Source organism: Osmerus eperlanus, chromosome 1 (genome assembly GCF_963692335.1).
Source record: "Osmerus eperlanus chromosome 1, fOsmEpe2.1, whole genome shotgun sequence".
Taxonomy (NCBI): domain Eukaryota; kingdom Metazoa; phylum Chordata; class Actinopteri; order Osmeriformes; family Osmeridae; genus Osmerus; species Osmerus eperlanus.
In genome coordinates, this window is record NC_085018.1 from 17,518,875 (window position 1) to 17,529,292 (window position 10,418).

The following is a 10,418-nucleotide window of genomic DNA, read 5'->3' on the forward strand; positions in this document are numbered from 1 at the left end:
CTGCACCATACCAGCTATCCACTGTCCCTTTAGGCGTAGTGGCCCCTTTAAGATAAACACTGTCTTGAACTTGAGCTGTCCTGCGCTGACGTAAGAGCCTTGGAGACTTCGGTGCACCCATACCAGAGGACGGGCAGGGAGGAACGAAGAAGATAAAATGATCCAGGCCGGATGTCTCACCGTTATATATTCATATGTTTGTTTTTTCGGCTAGATGTTCAGTCATTATGGCAGGCCTTGTTGAGTGTGAACCAAATAATTGTGTAGACTATTAGAGGGAAACCGTTTGCTGAAATGTGCAATTGTGGAACCTTAAAAGTGTCAACCCCTCTCCACAGTAGTCTATATCATCTGTTGAACGCATCAGTGGAAAATACAACTAAAAGTCCATAGTATCTGAAATAGTATATGGATATTCGTACAGAGTCTGACGCACACTATTTTCGACTCCTCGAAAGCGAGAGAGTGAGCGGAAAAAGGCTTATTTTTGGGGGGGCGGTGATTGTACGCCAGTGACATTTGTTGTGGCCAAGCAGTCCTCGTACCCAGTTTTACTTTCCTGAATCATGCAAGATACTGGTAACGGGAATGGAGAGGAGAGGCAACTGATACATCAGACCCCAGGGACTTCGGACTCTTTGCTCATCACAGAGGATGACATCGTCAATGGTCCCACACATTTTCAGCTACCCGTTTCTCCCAAACTGGAGTTTAAACGGAATGTGGTAACAGACGACTACAAACTAACATCTCAAGTACTGGGTCTGGGTATTACCGGCAAAGTGCTGGAATGTTACTGCAAGAAGACAGGCAAGAAATGTGCTCTAAAGGTAGGCTTTACCGTGTGTGTGTGTGTGTGTGTGTGTGTGTGTGTGTGTGTGTGTGTGTGTGTGTGTGTGTGTGTGTGTGTGTGTGTGTGTGTGTGTGTGTGTGTGTGTGTGTGTGTGTGTGTGTGTGTGTGTGTGAGAGAGAGAGAGAGAGAGAGAGAGAGAGAGAGAGAGAGAGAGAGAGAGAAAGAGAGAGAGAGAGAGAGAGAGAAAGAGTCAGTAATCACATTTATACTTAAATCAGACAACTTGCTTGGCTCCTAGTCACTGATCTAAATGGAGCATTTGAGGATATATATGATGATAAGGAGGAGCATTCATCCATTATTTAGTCTGTCTAGCCCCTTTTAGTTAGTGCTGGTGGGCTTTCTCTCCTTCAATGGGGAAAATCCTCCAGACTAGCCTACTATTTCATGCTTGACAGAGGTTAGCTATTTATCACCTGACTTTCTCCCATCTGCAGTGTTAAACACGAGGAAGTGTAGGCATACTGAAGGAGTCTGGTTGGCCGGTACTTTGTTGCCACTTTAGAGATTGTGGGCTTGGATACTATGTGCACATGTAAGAAAGAGATGTATCTCTGTGTGCCAGCAGATTGGAAAGGGAGCCAGAGAGCTTCATAACTTGATTAGTCTCCTGGCCTGACAATGGACGTGTTTGGGGATAGCAGTGATGTGCTGTCTGGAACTCTGACACACAAGTTCTGCTGGGACAGTGCTGGTCGTTGTTGTGGCAAGTGCCCTGTCCAGACGAGAACTTTCTGGCCCTGTCTACTTTGCCTGATTCTGTGTTCAAAGGTTCCCTGAAGTTTTCTATGTTTTCCATCTCTCCAAGCACAGTGCATGGTGCAACTGCTTTGTGTGCCCCTTAATGTTTTCAGTATCAGCAGTAGTGAGTGTATTCAGAGCTTTTAATCCAGATAGCTGTTCCAGTCCCCACCCGCAATTTCCCATGAAAACAGGATGACTAGCCCCCTGAGGTTCAGTGCATATTTTGCTTGGAACAGTAAGCAAACATTGTTTACTAAATTATTTCTCAGCTTTACCAAGCATACCAGAATTAAATGCGACAAGGAGGATCACCTTGCATTTTGTTTGGGTCTAAACCAGAAACTCAGACCCAGAATGCCTTACTAGAGTCAGGAGGTTGGATCCTTTGGAGGTTTTGGCATCAGTCTGAGAATTCTTCCTACTCTTTTTACAATGGTTAAATGGTACTCTTGATGTTGAACTGAAATTCAGCACTATTTCTTAAACTCCTCTCCAGGAATACATTTCTACCAAAATAACACATTTAAATGGAGGTAGTAATAGTATTAGTGGTGATGTAATAAGTGAGTTTGAAGAAATGTTGTGTGTGCATTTGACAGAAAGTGTAAGGTGAAATACAGAGACTTAGTCCCTCTTTCCTGGATCGATCGTCAGATCTCTGAGATTGTCTAACTTACAGACATCAAGCACATGTTGAGGCTCACTTAACTTAATGATCCTATTTAGGTCATTGGAGATGCTGTATAAGGAAATCTTTGATTACACTCGATTCTTCCTTCCTCCTGTCGTCCTTCTCTGTCAGATTCTGTACGACAGTCCCAAAGCCAGGCGGGAGATTGAACTCCATCGGCGTGTGTCAGGAGGACCCTACATCGTCCAGATCCTCAGTCTGTACGAGAACATCCACCAGGGCAAGAAGTGCCTGCTCATCATCATGGAGTGGTGAGTATACACAGAACAGCATGGTACATTCCTTTTGATGTAATTCTATTGGAAAACTGTCACTAATGAGAAGGTTAACAATGCTAACCTCTCTGGGGTTAGTGTGTGTGGGCTCAGTAGAATTGGAGCTAGTAATTGCTGAAGCACAATGCTAGTCTTGTTCTAGAGACCTGCGAAAAAGACAGTATACATTTGTTGAGAGTAAGGCCTCATAACTGTGTAACTTGGATTACTGTCTCTCCTTCCTGTTATTCTGGGTCAGTATGGAGGGAGGGGAGCTGTTCAGTCGTATACAGGCCAGAGGGGACCAGGCATTCACAGAGAGAGGTGAGGCACATGCTCCATGCTTCACACAGCTGCTCTGTGGTAGACTGCGTGTATTGTGGTCTAAGCTTCAGCATCTGTGTTGATCTGACGTCTGTTCATCAGAGGCCTCAGAGATCATGAGGGACATAGGCACAGCCATTGAGTATCTCCACCACATGGATATCGCTCACAGAGACATCAAGGTATCACTGTCATTGACAAATTGGAACACTTACTGAATTGAATGATGCTCTTCATTAAAAACCCCTTCTAAACACCTTGTTTACACACAAAAACACACACATATACACTCACACACTGTAGCCAGAAAACCTGCTCTACAACACCAAGGAGAGCAATGCTGTGCTGAAGTTGACTGATTTTGGCTTTGCCAAAGAGACCACGTCACACAACTCTCTCCAGACTCCCTGTTACACCCCCTACTATGTTGGTAAGGACTTGCTAATACACTTCTATGTCATTTGTAAATGTATGGATGGGTATTCCATCTCTTGTGGTTTTTAATGTTTCTGTGCATGTCTGTTTCTGTTGTCTGTGTGCATGTGTGTGTGTACGTGTGTGTGTACGTGTGTGCATGTGTGTGCATGTGTGTGTGTACGTGTGTGCTTATCCTTCTGTCCATCTGTCTGTCAGCCCCTGAGGTGCTTGGGCCAGAGAAATATGACAAATCATGTGATATGTGGTCTCTGGGTGTGATCATGTACATTCTGTGAGTACTCTGTGTGTCTCTACACTATTCTGCATCTGTGTCTGGGTGAGGGGAACCTTGTCACATTTAGTCACAGACTTCACCTCTAACCTCACTGTGTGTGTGTGCGCATGTGTGTGTGTGTGCCAGGCTCTGTGGGTTTCCACCATTCTACTCCAACACGGGCCAGGCCATCTCTCCAGGGATGAAGCAGAGGATCCGGATGGGCCAGTACCAGTTCCCCACCCCAGAGTGGGCTGAGGTGTCAGAGGAAGGTGGGGAAGACAGTGTGTGGGGCACTGGTTGGGATAGAGTAAGGACAGAGGTGTTTAGCCAATCTTCAGTGTTGGTTTGTGGCAGGTGCATTTTGGTTGGTAGGCTAGAGCAGTGGTTCTCAATCCTGGTCCTCGGGACCCTCTGCCCTGCATGGTCATTCATTTGAATCAGGTGTGTTGGAGCAGGGAAACATCTAAAACATGCAGGGCAGGGGGTCCCGAGGACCAGGATTGAGAACCACTGGGCTAGAGCAGTGTTTCTCAATTGGTCTAACCTCAGGACCCATTTTTGTCCTTGGTGTTGTGCTGGTGGTGTTTCTGATTGGCTGGTAGGTAGCATGTAACTTTGTATAACTCGAGACTGCTATCAACTCGGTGTCTCACGCGGAATGCGTGAGACTTGAGCACCTTTCAAAATAAAAGCTCACCACCATCGGAAGTTCGGTAACAGTTAGATTTGTTGACGGATCCGAAGCCCACGTCTGCGACCCACCAGTTGAGAAACAGAGTCAGGGAGTCAGTTGGCTGAGCGGTGAGGGAGTCGGGCTAGTAATCCGAAGGTTGCCAGTTTGATTCCCGGTCATGCCAACTGACGTTGTGTCCTTGGGCAAGGCACTTCACCCTACTTGCCTCGGGGGAATGTCCCTGTACTTACTGTAAGTCGCTCTGGATAAGAGCGTCTGCTAAATGTAAATGTAAACACTGGGCTAGAGTGTACAAACACCTTGTAGTTTAGTTTGTTTGATGTTGTTTTGTTGTCTGTAGCCAAACAGCTGATTAACCAGCTGTTGAAGACTGACCCTACCGAGAGGATGACCATTGGCCAGTTTATGAACCACCCCTGGATCAATGTAGGCATCTCTCCTACCGGGAATACTCATTGTGCATTTGTTCCTGTCTACTTCTTGTAAAAAAACAAAACTGTGTCTGATTAATGTGTGTGTGTGATGTTGTAGCAGTCTATGGTGGTCCCTCCAACCCCCCTCCACACCTCTCGTGTTTTAACGGAGGATAGAGAGCTGTGGGATGATGTGAAGGTGAGATACTGTAATGTCTGTGTAACACTGACACCTTGTGTTGAGTACACAATGGCTACGGTTCTTGGTAGATTGGCAAGGGACGGGGGCAGTAGCTGCATACTGAGAGCAACAACTAGATGGGGCTAAAGCCCCTTGTTGTCACAGTTTAACGGCTGCTGTTGTCCTGTCTGCAGGAGGAGATGACCAGCGCCTTGGCCACCATGCGTGTGGACTACGACCAGGTCATGATCAAAGACTTGGACACCTCCAACAACCCGCTGCTCAATAAGAGACGCAAAAGGCCTGCTGCCAGTGGGGCTGAAGGAGGACGAGATGGAGGTGAAGAAGGAGGAGGTGGTGGTGGTGGAGGAGGAGGAGCCGTTTGTAACAGCCAGTAAGAGGCTGAGGGGCAATATGATGATTTTAATCTCAAAAGGACAAAAGGATTCAGTGTCAGAAGTCTTCCCTCACCTCCTCAGATCTGTCCTAGTTCCACCCATACTTACTTTTAATAAAGAAGGGAGAATAGTAAAGGATTCAGAGGAGGAATTTGAGCTCATATTCATCCAGGAGTATTAAGGGACCTTGGAGAAATTATATGGTAACTTGTTGTCATCTTTTGGCAACAACCAGTAAGATGTGTAGTGGAGGTCTTGTCTTACCTTTAACCTTTAGTATCTCTGTCACCAGCATCTATGACATCAAACTGATGTATTTTGTAGGTGTTGGAATTGATTTTAGTTCTTTTTCTTGTCCTTGGCACTGTTTCAAATAAATGTTTTAATAATATTCTGTGTATCAGTTTTTGGGAGCTCTATGGACTACTTAAATGTATATAGTTTTGTCGCTCTTGTAATGAACAATGTATGCTGTCAGTTACATCAATATGGCAATGAGAGGCAAATTTTGGCATTTGAGGCAGGCATGCAAGTTTTTTACATTCCAGCCAAAATTTGCATGAGGAAGTACAGGTCAATTTTACTTGGATTTCACTAGGAAGTAATTTTGCACACTAGGAATATTGGAGTCTGACATGACAACATAACAGACTGTTTAGAAAAATACACAAATTATAGCCAGAAAGCCAGAAAGTATTGATAGAACTGGACAGGCGGATACACATACAGTATATAGACAAGAAGTTGAAGAAATAGGGAGGGATGGCAAGCAGCGAGGGATCCAGATGTCGAGTGTTAAGTGAGTTGCTGTCGGTCCGTGAGAACGCTCTGCTCTTCTTACTGCTGGGGCCCCAGTGTCAGGTCAGTTCAGCTGCTCCTCAGAGTCTCCCCTGACACTCTTCAAGACCTCACTGTTACACATTGTCCACATATGTCATTCTCTCCTATAATTCTGATACATTTATAATTAGAATTTTCTTATTCTAATTTTCATCTGGGTTCTGAACATAGATCCTTGTCTCATAAGTGTGAAATTAAAGGTGCTAGAGTGACCACTAAGAACCAGCAACAGAAGATATAACTGGAAACCCCAACGTTTATATGGGAATAGTGTGGAAGAAATTGGGATTTCCTGTGTGCTTACATTATTCACTAATCAATAGAACTAGTCATTGGATACTAGTTAGTATGTTCTCATGTAAGCTTGCTATTAATAAGAGTAGATTGTGTCTATGTGTCAGGGTTAATAGATGTTCGGGGTCAGGAGAATGTACTGGCTAAACGTTCCTTGTCATGACTACAAGGAGAGCTCCAACTATGAACTCTCTAGTTTGAGAGTTGTCATGTGTTTGGAGCAGTGAATCTCTTTCTCTGAGACTGTTGTAACGTCATTACTGCCTGACTGTCACTATCTATGTTTACATTCCTGTGCCCTATAAAAGATGGTCCTCCGGCCTTCAGAGCGGAGAGAGACATGATTGAGACCTAAGCCTGGTGTTGTGTTATTTATTGTCAGAGGTCTGGTTTTCTCTCCCAATCTGCAGATTGATAATACTTATTAAAATCCAGAACTCAACTGAACTTAGTCACTCCGTTTATGAAGAGACGGACAAAACAATTTCTTCATCAATATCCAGACTCCTTAGAAGAGCCTGTAGAGGGACACTCTAGATGCCCACTTCCTAACAACAAAGAATAGTTGTAAAATGGCCCAGTTAACAGTCCGTAGTATCTGAAGGTAGGAGGGCTGTGTGAAGATAGTGGGGCATATTTGGTTGTAGATTACAATATGTACACCGTAGTATAACATCTAGTTTGGCTACAGTACCACCTGCATACACTGCACTGACTTTCACTAGTATAAGTAAATAATGCAAAAAGTTAATACATGATTCTCAACTGTGTCAGCCCTGTGTAGTTACTTCTAAGTGTGTATCTGGCTTGTGTGTTTGTCTCCTGTATGTCAATGTGTTCCAGGCAGAGACCTGTGCTGTGGCTCAGGTGGTCCTTGCCTCAGGGTCAGGCTCAGGACATCAGGTCTGGAACTCCAGGGGCTCTGGGGTGTTGTGTCTAGTCAAAGACCGCTCTGTGTGCTCTTATTTTCTACGACTCTACTGTGTCAAGGTGAGAAAGCAAAACATGTATACTGTACCAGTAGTTCTCAGTCTGGAATGTCACCTTTAATTTATCTAATTCCATCCCCCCACCCCCCTCGAACCCCTAGCTCTCTCTTTCTAACTACAATCATATTAGTGCTACTATTCAGTGGTTCTTGTTTTGAAGCAGGAAATGCTTCAGATGTCTGGAAAGATGCCAAATGTTCTTGTTTATCCACTGCCCTAGCCTAGTGTTGTGTGTGTGTGTTTTGAATATGTGTGAGTGTGTGAGGACGTGCATAAGTAATCATGCACAAATGTAATCGTGGGCAGGTTCTTTGGAAAGCAATAAGTTTGATGTGTTTATAGGTGTGTCATCTGTACAGTCATGCTCCTTTCATTTCAACATTGTTACGCTATTGTATTGCATCACAAGATGACTGTCGTAATCCTCTTTTTTTTTATCTACCCCGAAACCTAGCGATCTAAATTACTATGGGAACAAGAGCTGTATATTCAATTTAAGTACACTGCAGTCTGCCCCTTCTTCCACACTTTTCCCTCAGATGTGAGTATGAACTGAAGTGTATAGAACAACCACACCAGATCTCAACATTATGGTCACTTCAAAAATCTCCTCCACTAACAGCAAAGTTCCTACCCTCACAATAGTGACCAAAACACCAGATAGTCATGGAGTGTGTTTACCATGGCATAGCCAAACATCTGAAAACCATCTAGATCTGCCTCAGCCAGTGTCCTCACTGGCTTGTGATCTGATGATACCCTTGTGAGATTGTCTGTTATTAGTGTTTCTCAGACTTTCACAGAAAGAGGACATGATTTAGCCATTAATGTAGTTTTGAGTGTCTGTTTGAGGCTATTTGGTGCAACTGGATAATGTGTGTGTGTGTGTGTCCAGGACTGCCAAGCAGGTATAAACTTTGCAGATGAAGCAGAGGCAGAAAGGTTCCATGCTGCTATGGTGAAACAAATCCAAAGAGCCCAAGGTTTGGTGAACAAAACACACACACACACACACTCACATCAGATTCCATTACATCAAGGTTGAGTTTGCTCTCTCCCCCACAGGCCAGCGCTCTTTTTTCTCTTCTACGGTCTCTTCCGTAGATTCATTCATTCATATGTTAATTGTTCTATTTGTGCTTTCCTTTTTAATGCTGTCTTTTTCTGCTCTCTCTCTCTGGTCCCTCTCTCACCTGCACCCTCCCAACCACCTCCTCTTTCTCCTTTCCACATGCGCATTCTTACTCTTTCTCTCTCTCTTCTATCTCTCCTAGAGAGAAGGAGGGAGTGGACACAGACGACCCATAATAACAGACTGCACAACTCAGCAGGCAATTTCTCCATACAGGAGCAAAGCAGGCCTGGGAGCAGTACATCTGTTCACTCAGAGTAATACAACATTTGCACACAGATACACGGTCATCTTTTATTTACATACTTTGAAATACTGATCTTAAGTGGGGGTGGATGGTTAAACCTAACCTGTGATCAACTAATTTCTCATCTATTCTCCATAGACATGAAGAACCTATGGATCCAGAGACAGGCTTCAGTGTGAGCACCATCAGTAGCATTGATAGTTTAATCAATACTTCACAGCAAAACAGAACATTCACACACACACACACACCATTCATTCACATGTATCAGTCATGAAATCAACAGTATCCTTGTAACATGACCTCTCACTGTTGTACTGATGACAACCCAGGCTTTGTGTGTGTCCTTCTTTCCTGTGTGCAGCTTGATGATATAACTCCGTCTCTGAAGAAGCTGTTAAGGGAGGCAGGGTTTAGTGACGAGGACCTGAATGACAGAAACACTTTCAAGGTCGCCTGCCACATAATCGACAGATTTGGGGGACTGGAGACTATCCAGAAGGAAATGGGGAGCAAAGGTATGCAGAGAGTAATTGAGCTGCGTAGCTATAAATATCAAGTAAAGTTTATTTTATTTTTTATGTCTCATTGATCTTTCTTAACTACCCATAATGTCACGACATCCTACATGGGACCGTAAGGAGATGGTGAAACAGCTTCATACAACAGAAAGCAACAGTGTATTCACCATTATGTCCTCAAAGGTCCAGGCATCCAGACCCTACCCCGGTCATTTGGGGCATCCCTCACTTTGGCCCTCAAGAAAGGACCTTTGCCACCAGTGCCATCCTTCAAACCCACCAGCACCACCCTTCCACATGTGTTTGAGAGCCGGAAATCTCTGCCCCCCTTCATCCCCCAGCCTCCCTCCACACCACCTCCCCCACCCCCTGAGAGGATCAAAAAGAGCTACAGTTGCAAACCAGTAAGTGCATCTCACACCTGGGTTGAGGAAGACCATGTATACTTGTTGATGGGTGTGCGTGTATGTGTGAGAGAACGAGGAGAAAGTAAAAGAATGGGATGGAGAGCGGGGGGGGGGGGGGGAGAGAGAAAAATTAAGAAAGAGACAGAAGACAGAGATGAAGATCAATAAGAGTATTTGATTTGTGATAGATGAGCTCTCCTACAGCTGGTGAGTCTGACGTCATCCTAACTGCCCTGAGAGAGGCCTTCCAAAAGAGATTGAAATTGCAGCACCATACAGGTAATTATAGATTGTTATTGATCTCCCCCACTATTCACTCCTGAATACCACTGTAGCCATTGGCTATTGTTTATGCCCTGTCCTCATACCTGCAGGTACTAGGAGTGACCTGGCGGAGCAGGATTCAGACTGTGGATTGAAGCTGTAGAAATACCAGAGGATATACCTGGAAACCTCAAAGTAAAAAAACAAATATGCTTCATATTTATTGCTTCATGTGCACAGGGCTTTCATCGATAAAATACATTGTGGTGGTTAGTTAAAGCCTGTCTCTAGAGTGTGTTAATTGAATCGTTATGGAGCTTGGCTTGGTGATTGTCAAAATACAACCAATTCCACTAGAGAATAAAGATGATATTTATGCATGTGAGTTTTTTTCATCACACACCTATCACCCTATCATTGCTGAGATTTTCGGGCTGCGCATCTGAGTACGCGCGCTCTAAAATATCCCTCAGAAGAA

At 44.4% G+C, this 10,418-nt stretch overlaps 2 protein-coding genes across 4 annotated transcripts; both read left to right on the top strand.

Annotated features, from left to right (window-relative positions):
- Positions 1-112: 112 nt before the first annotated feature.
- On the top strand, positions 113-5,637 carry LOC134023175 (MAP kinase-activated protein kinase 2-like). Of its 2 annotated transcripts, XM_062465061.1 has the most exons (10): positions 113-830; positions 2,400-2,539; positions 2,802-2,866; positions 2,969-3,048; positions 3,170-3,296; positions 3,500-3,575; positions 3,705-3,829; positions 4,595-4,680; positions 4,786-4,866; positions 5,043-5,637. In XM_062465061.1, the coding sequence occupies exons 1-10, from the start codon at positions 567-569 to the stop codon at positions 5,244-5,246; spliced, it is 1,248 nt and encodes a 415-aa protein (XP_062321045.1). In that variant the 5' UTR covers positions 113-566; the 3' UTR covers positions 5,247-5,637. The 2 variants fall into 2 exon arrangements, with proteins under 2 accessions (XP_062321045.1, XP_062321054.1); XM_062465070.1 differs by lacking the exons at positions 4,595-4,680; positions 4,786-4,866; positions 5,043-5,637 and adding an exon at positions 4,085-4,490 and having other exon boundaries at positions 3,705-3,941.
- Positions 5,638-5,757: 120 nt separating this feature from the next.
- Positions 5,758-10,312, top strand: si:dkey-197j19.6 (actin nucleation-promoting factor WASL). Of its 2 annotated transcripts, none has more exons than XR_009930748.1 (10): positions 5,758-6,107; positions 7,224-7,370; positions 7,824-7,910; positions 8,265-8,352; positions 8,644-8,758; positions 8,887-8,923; positions 9,113-9,266; positions 9,453-9,673; positions 9,881-9,955; positions 10,051-10,312. XR_009930748.1 is itself a non-coding variant. In XM_062465114.1 (10 exons), the coding sequence occupies exons 1-10, from the start codon at positions 6,009-6,011 to the stop codon at positions 10,101-10,103; spliced, it is 1,092 nt and encodes a 363-aa protein (XP_062321098.1). In that variant the 5' UTR covers positions 5,761-6,008; the 3' UTR covers positions 10,104-10,311. The 2 variants fall into 2 exon arrangements, 1 of the variants encoding a protein (XP_062321098.1); XM_062465114.1 differs by having other exon boundaries at positions 5,761-6,107; positions 9,865-9,955; positions 10,051-10,311.
- The last annotated feature ends 106 nt before the right edge of the window (positions 10,313-10,418 follow it).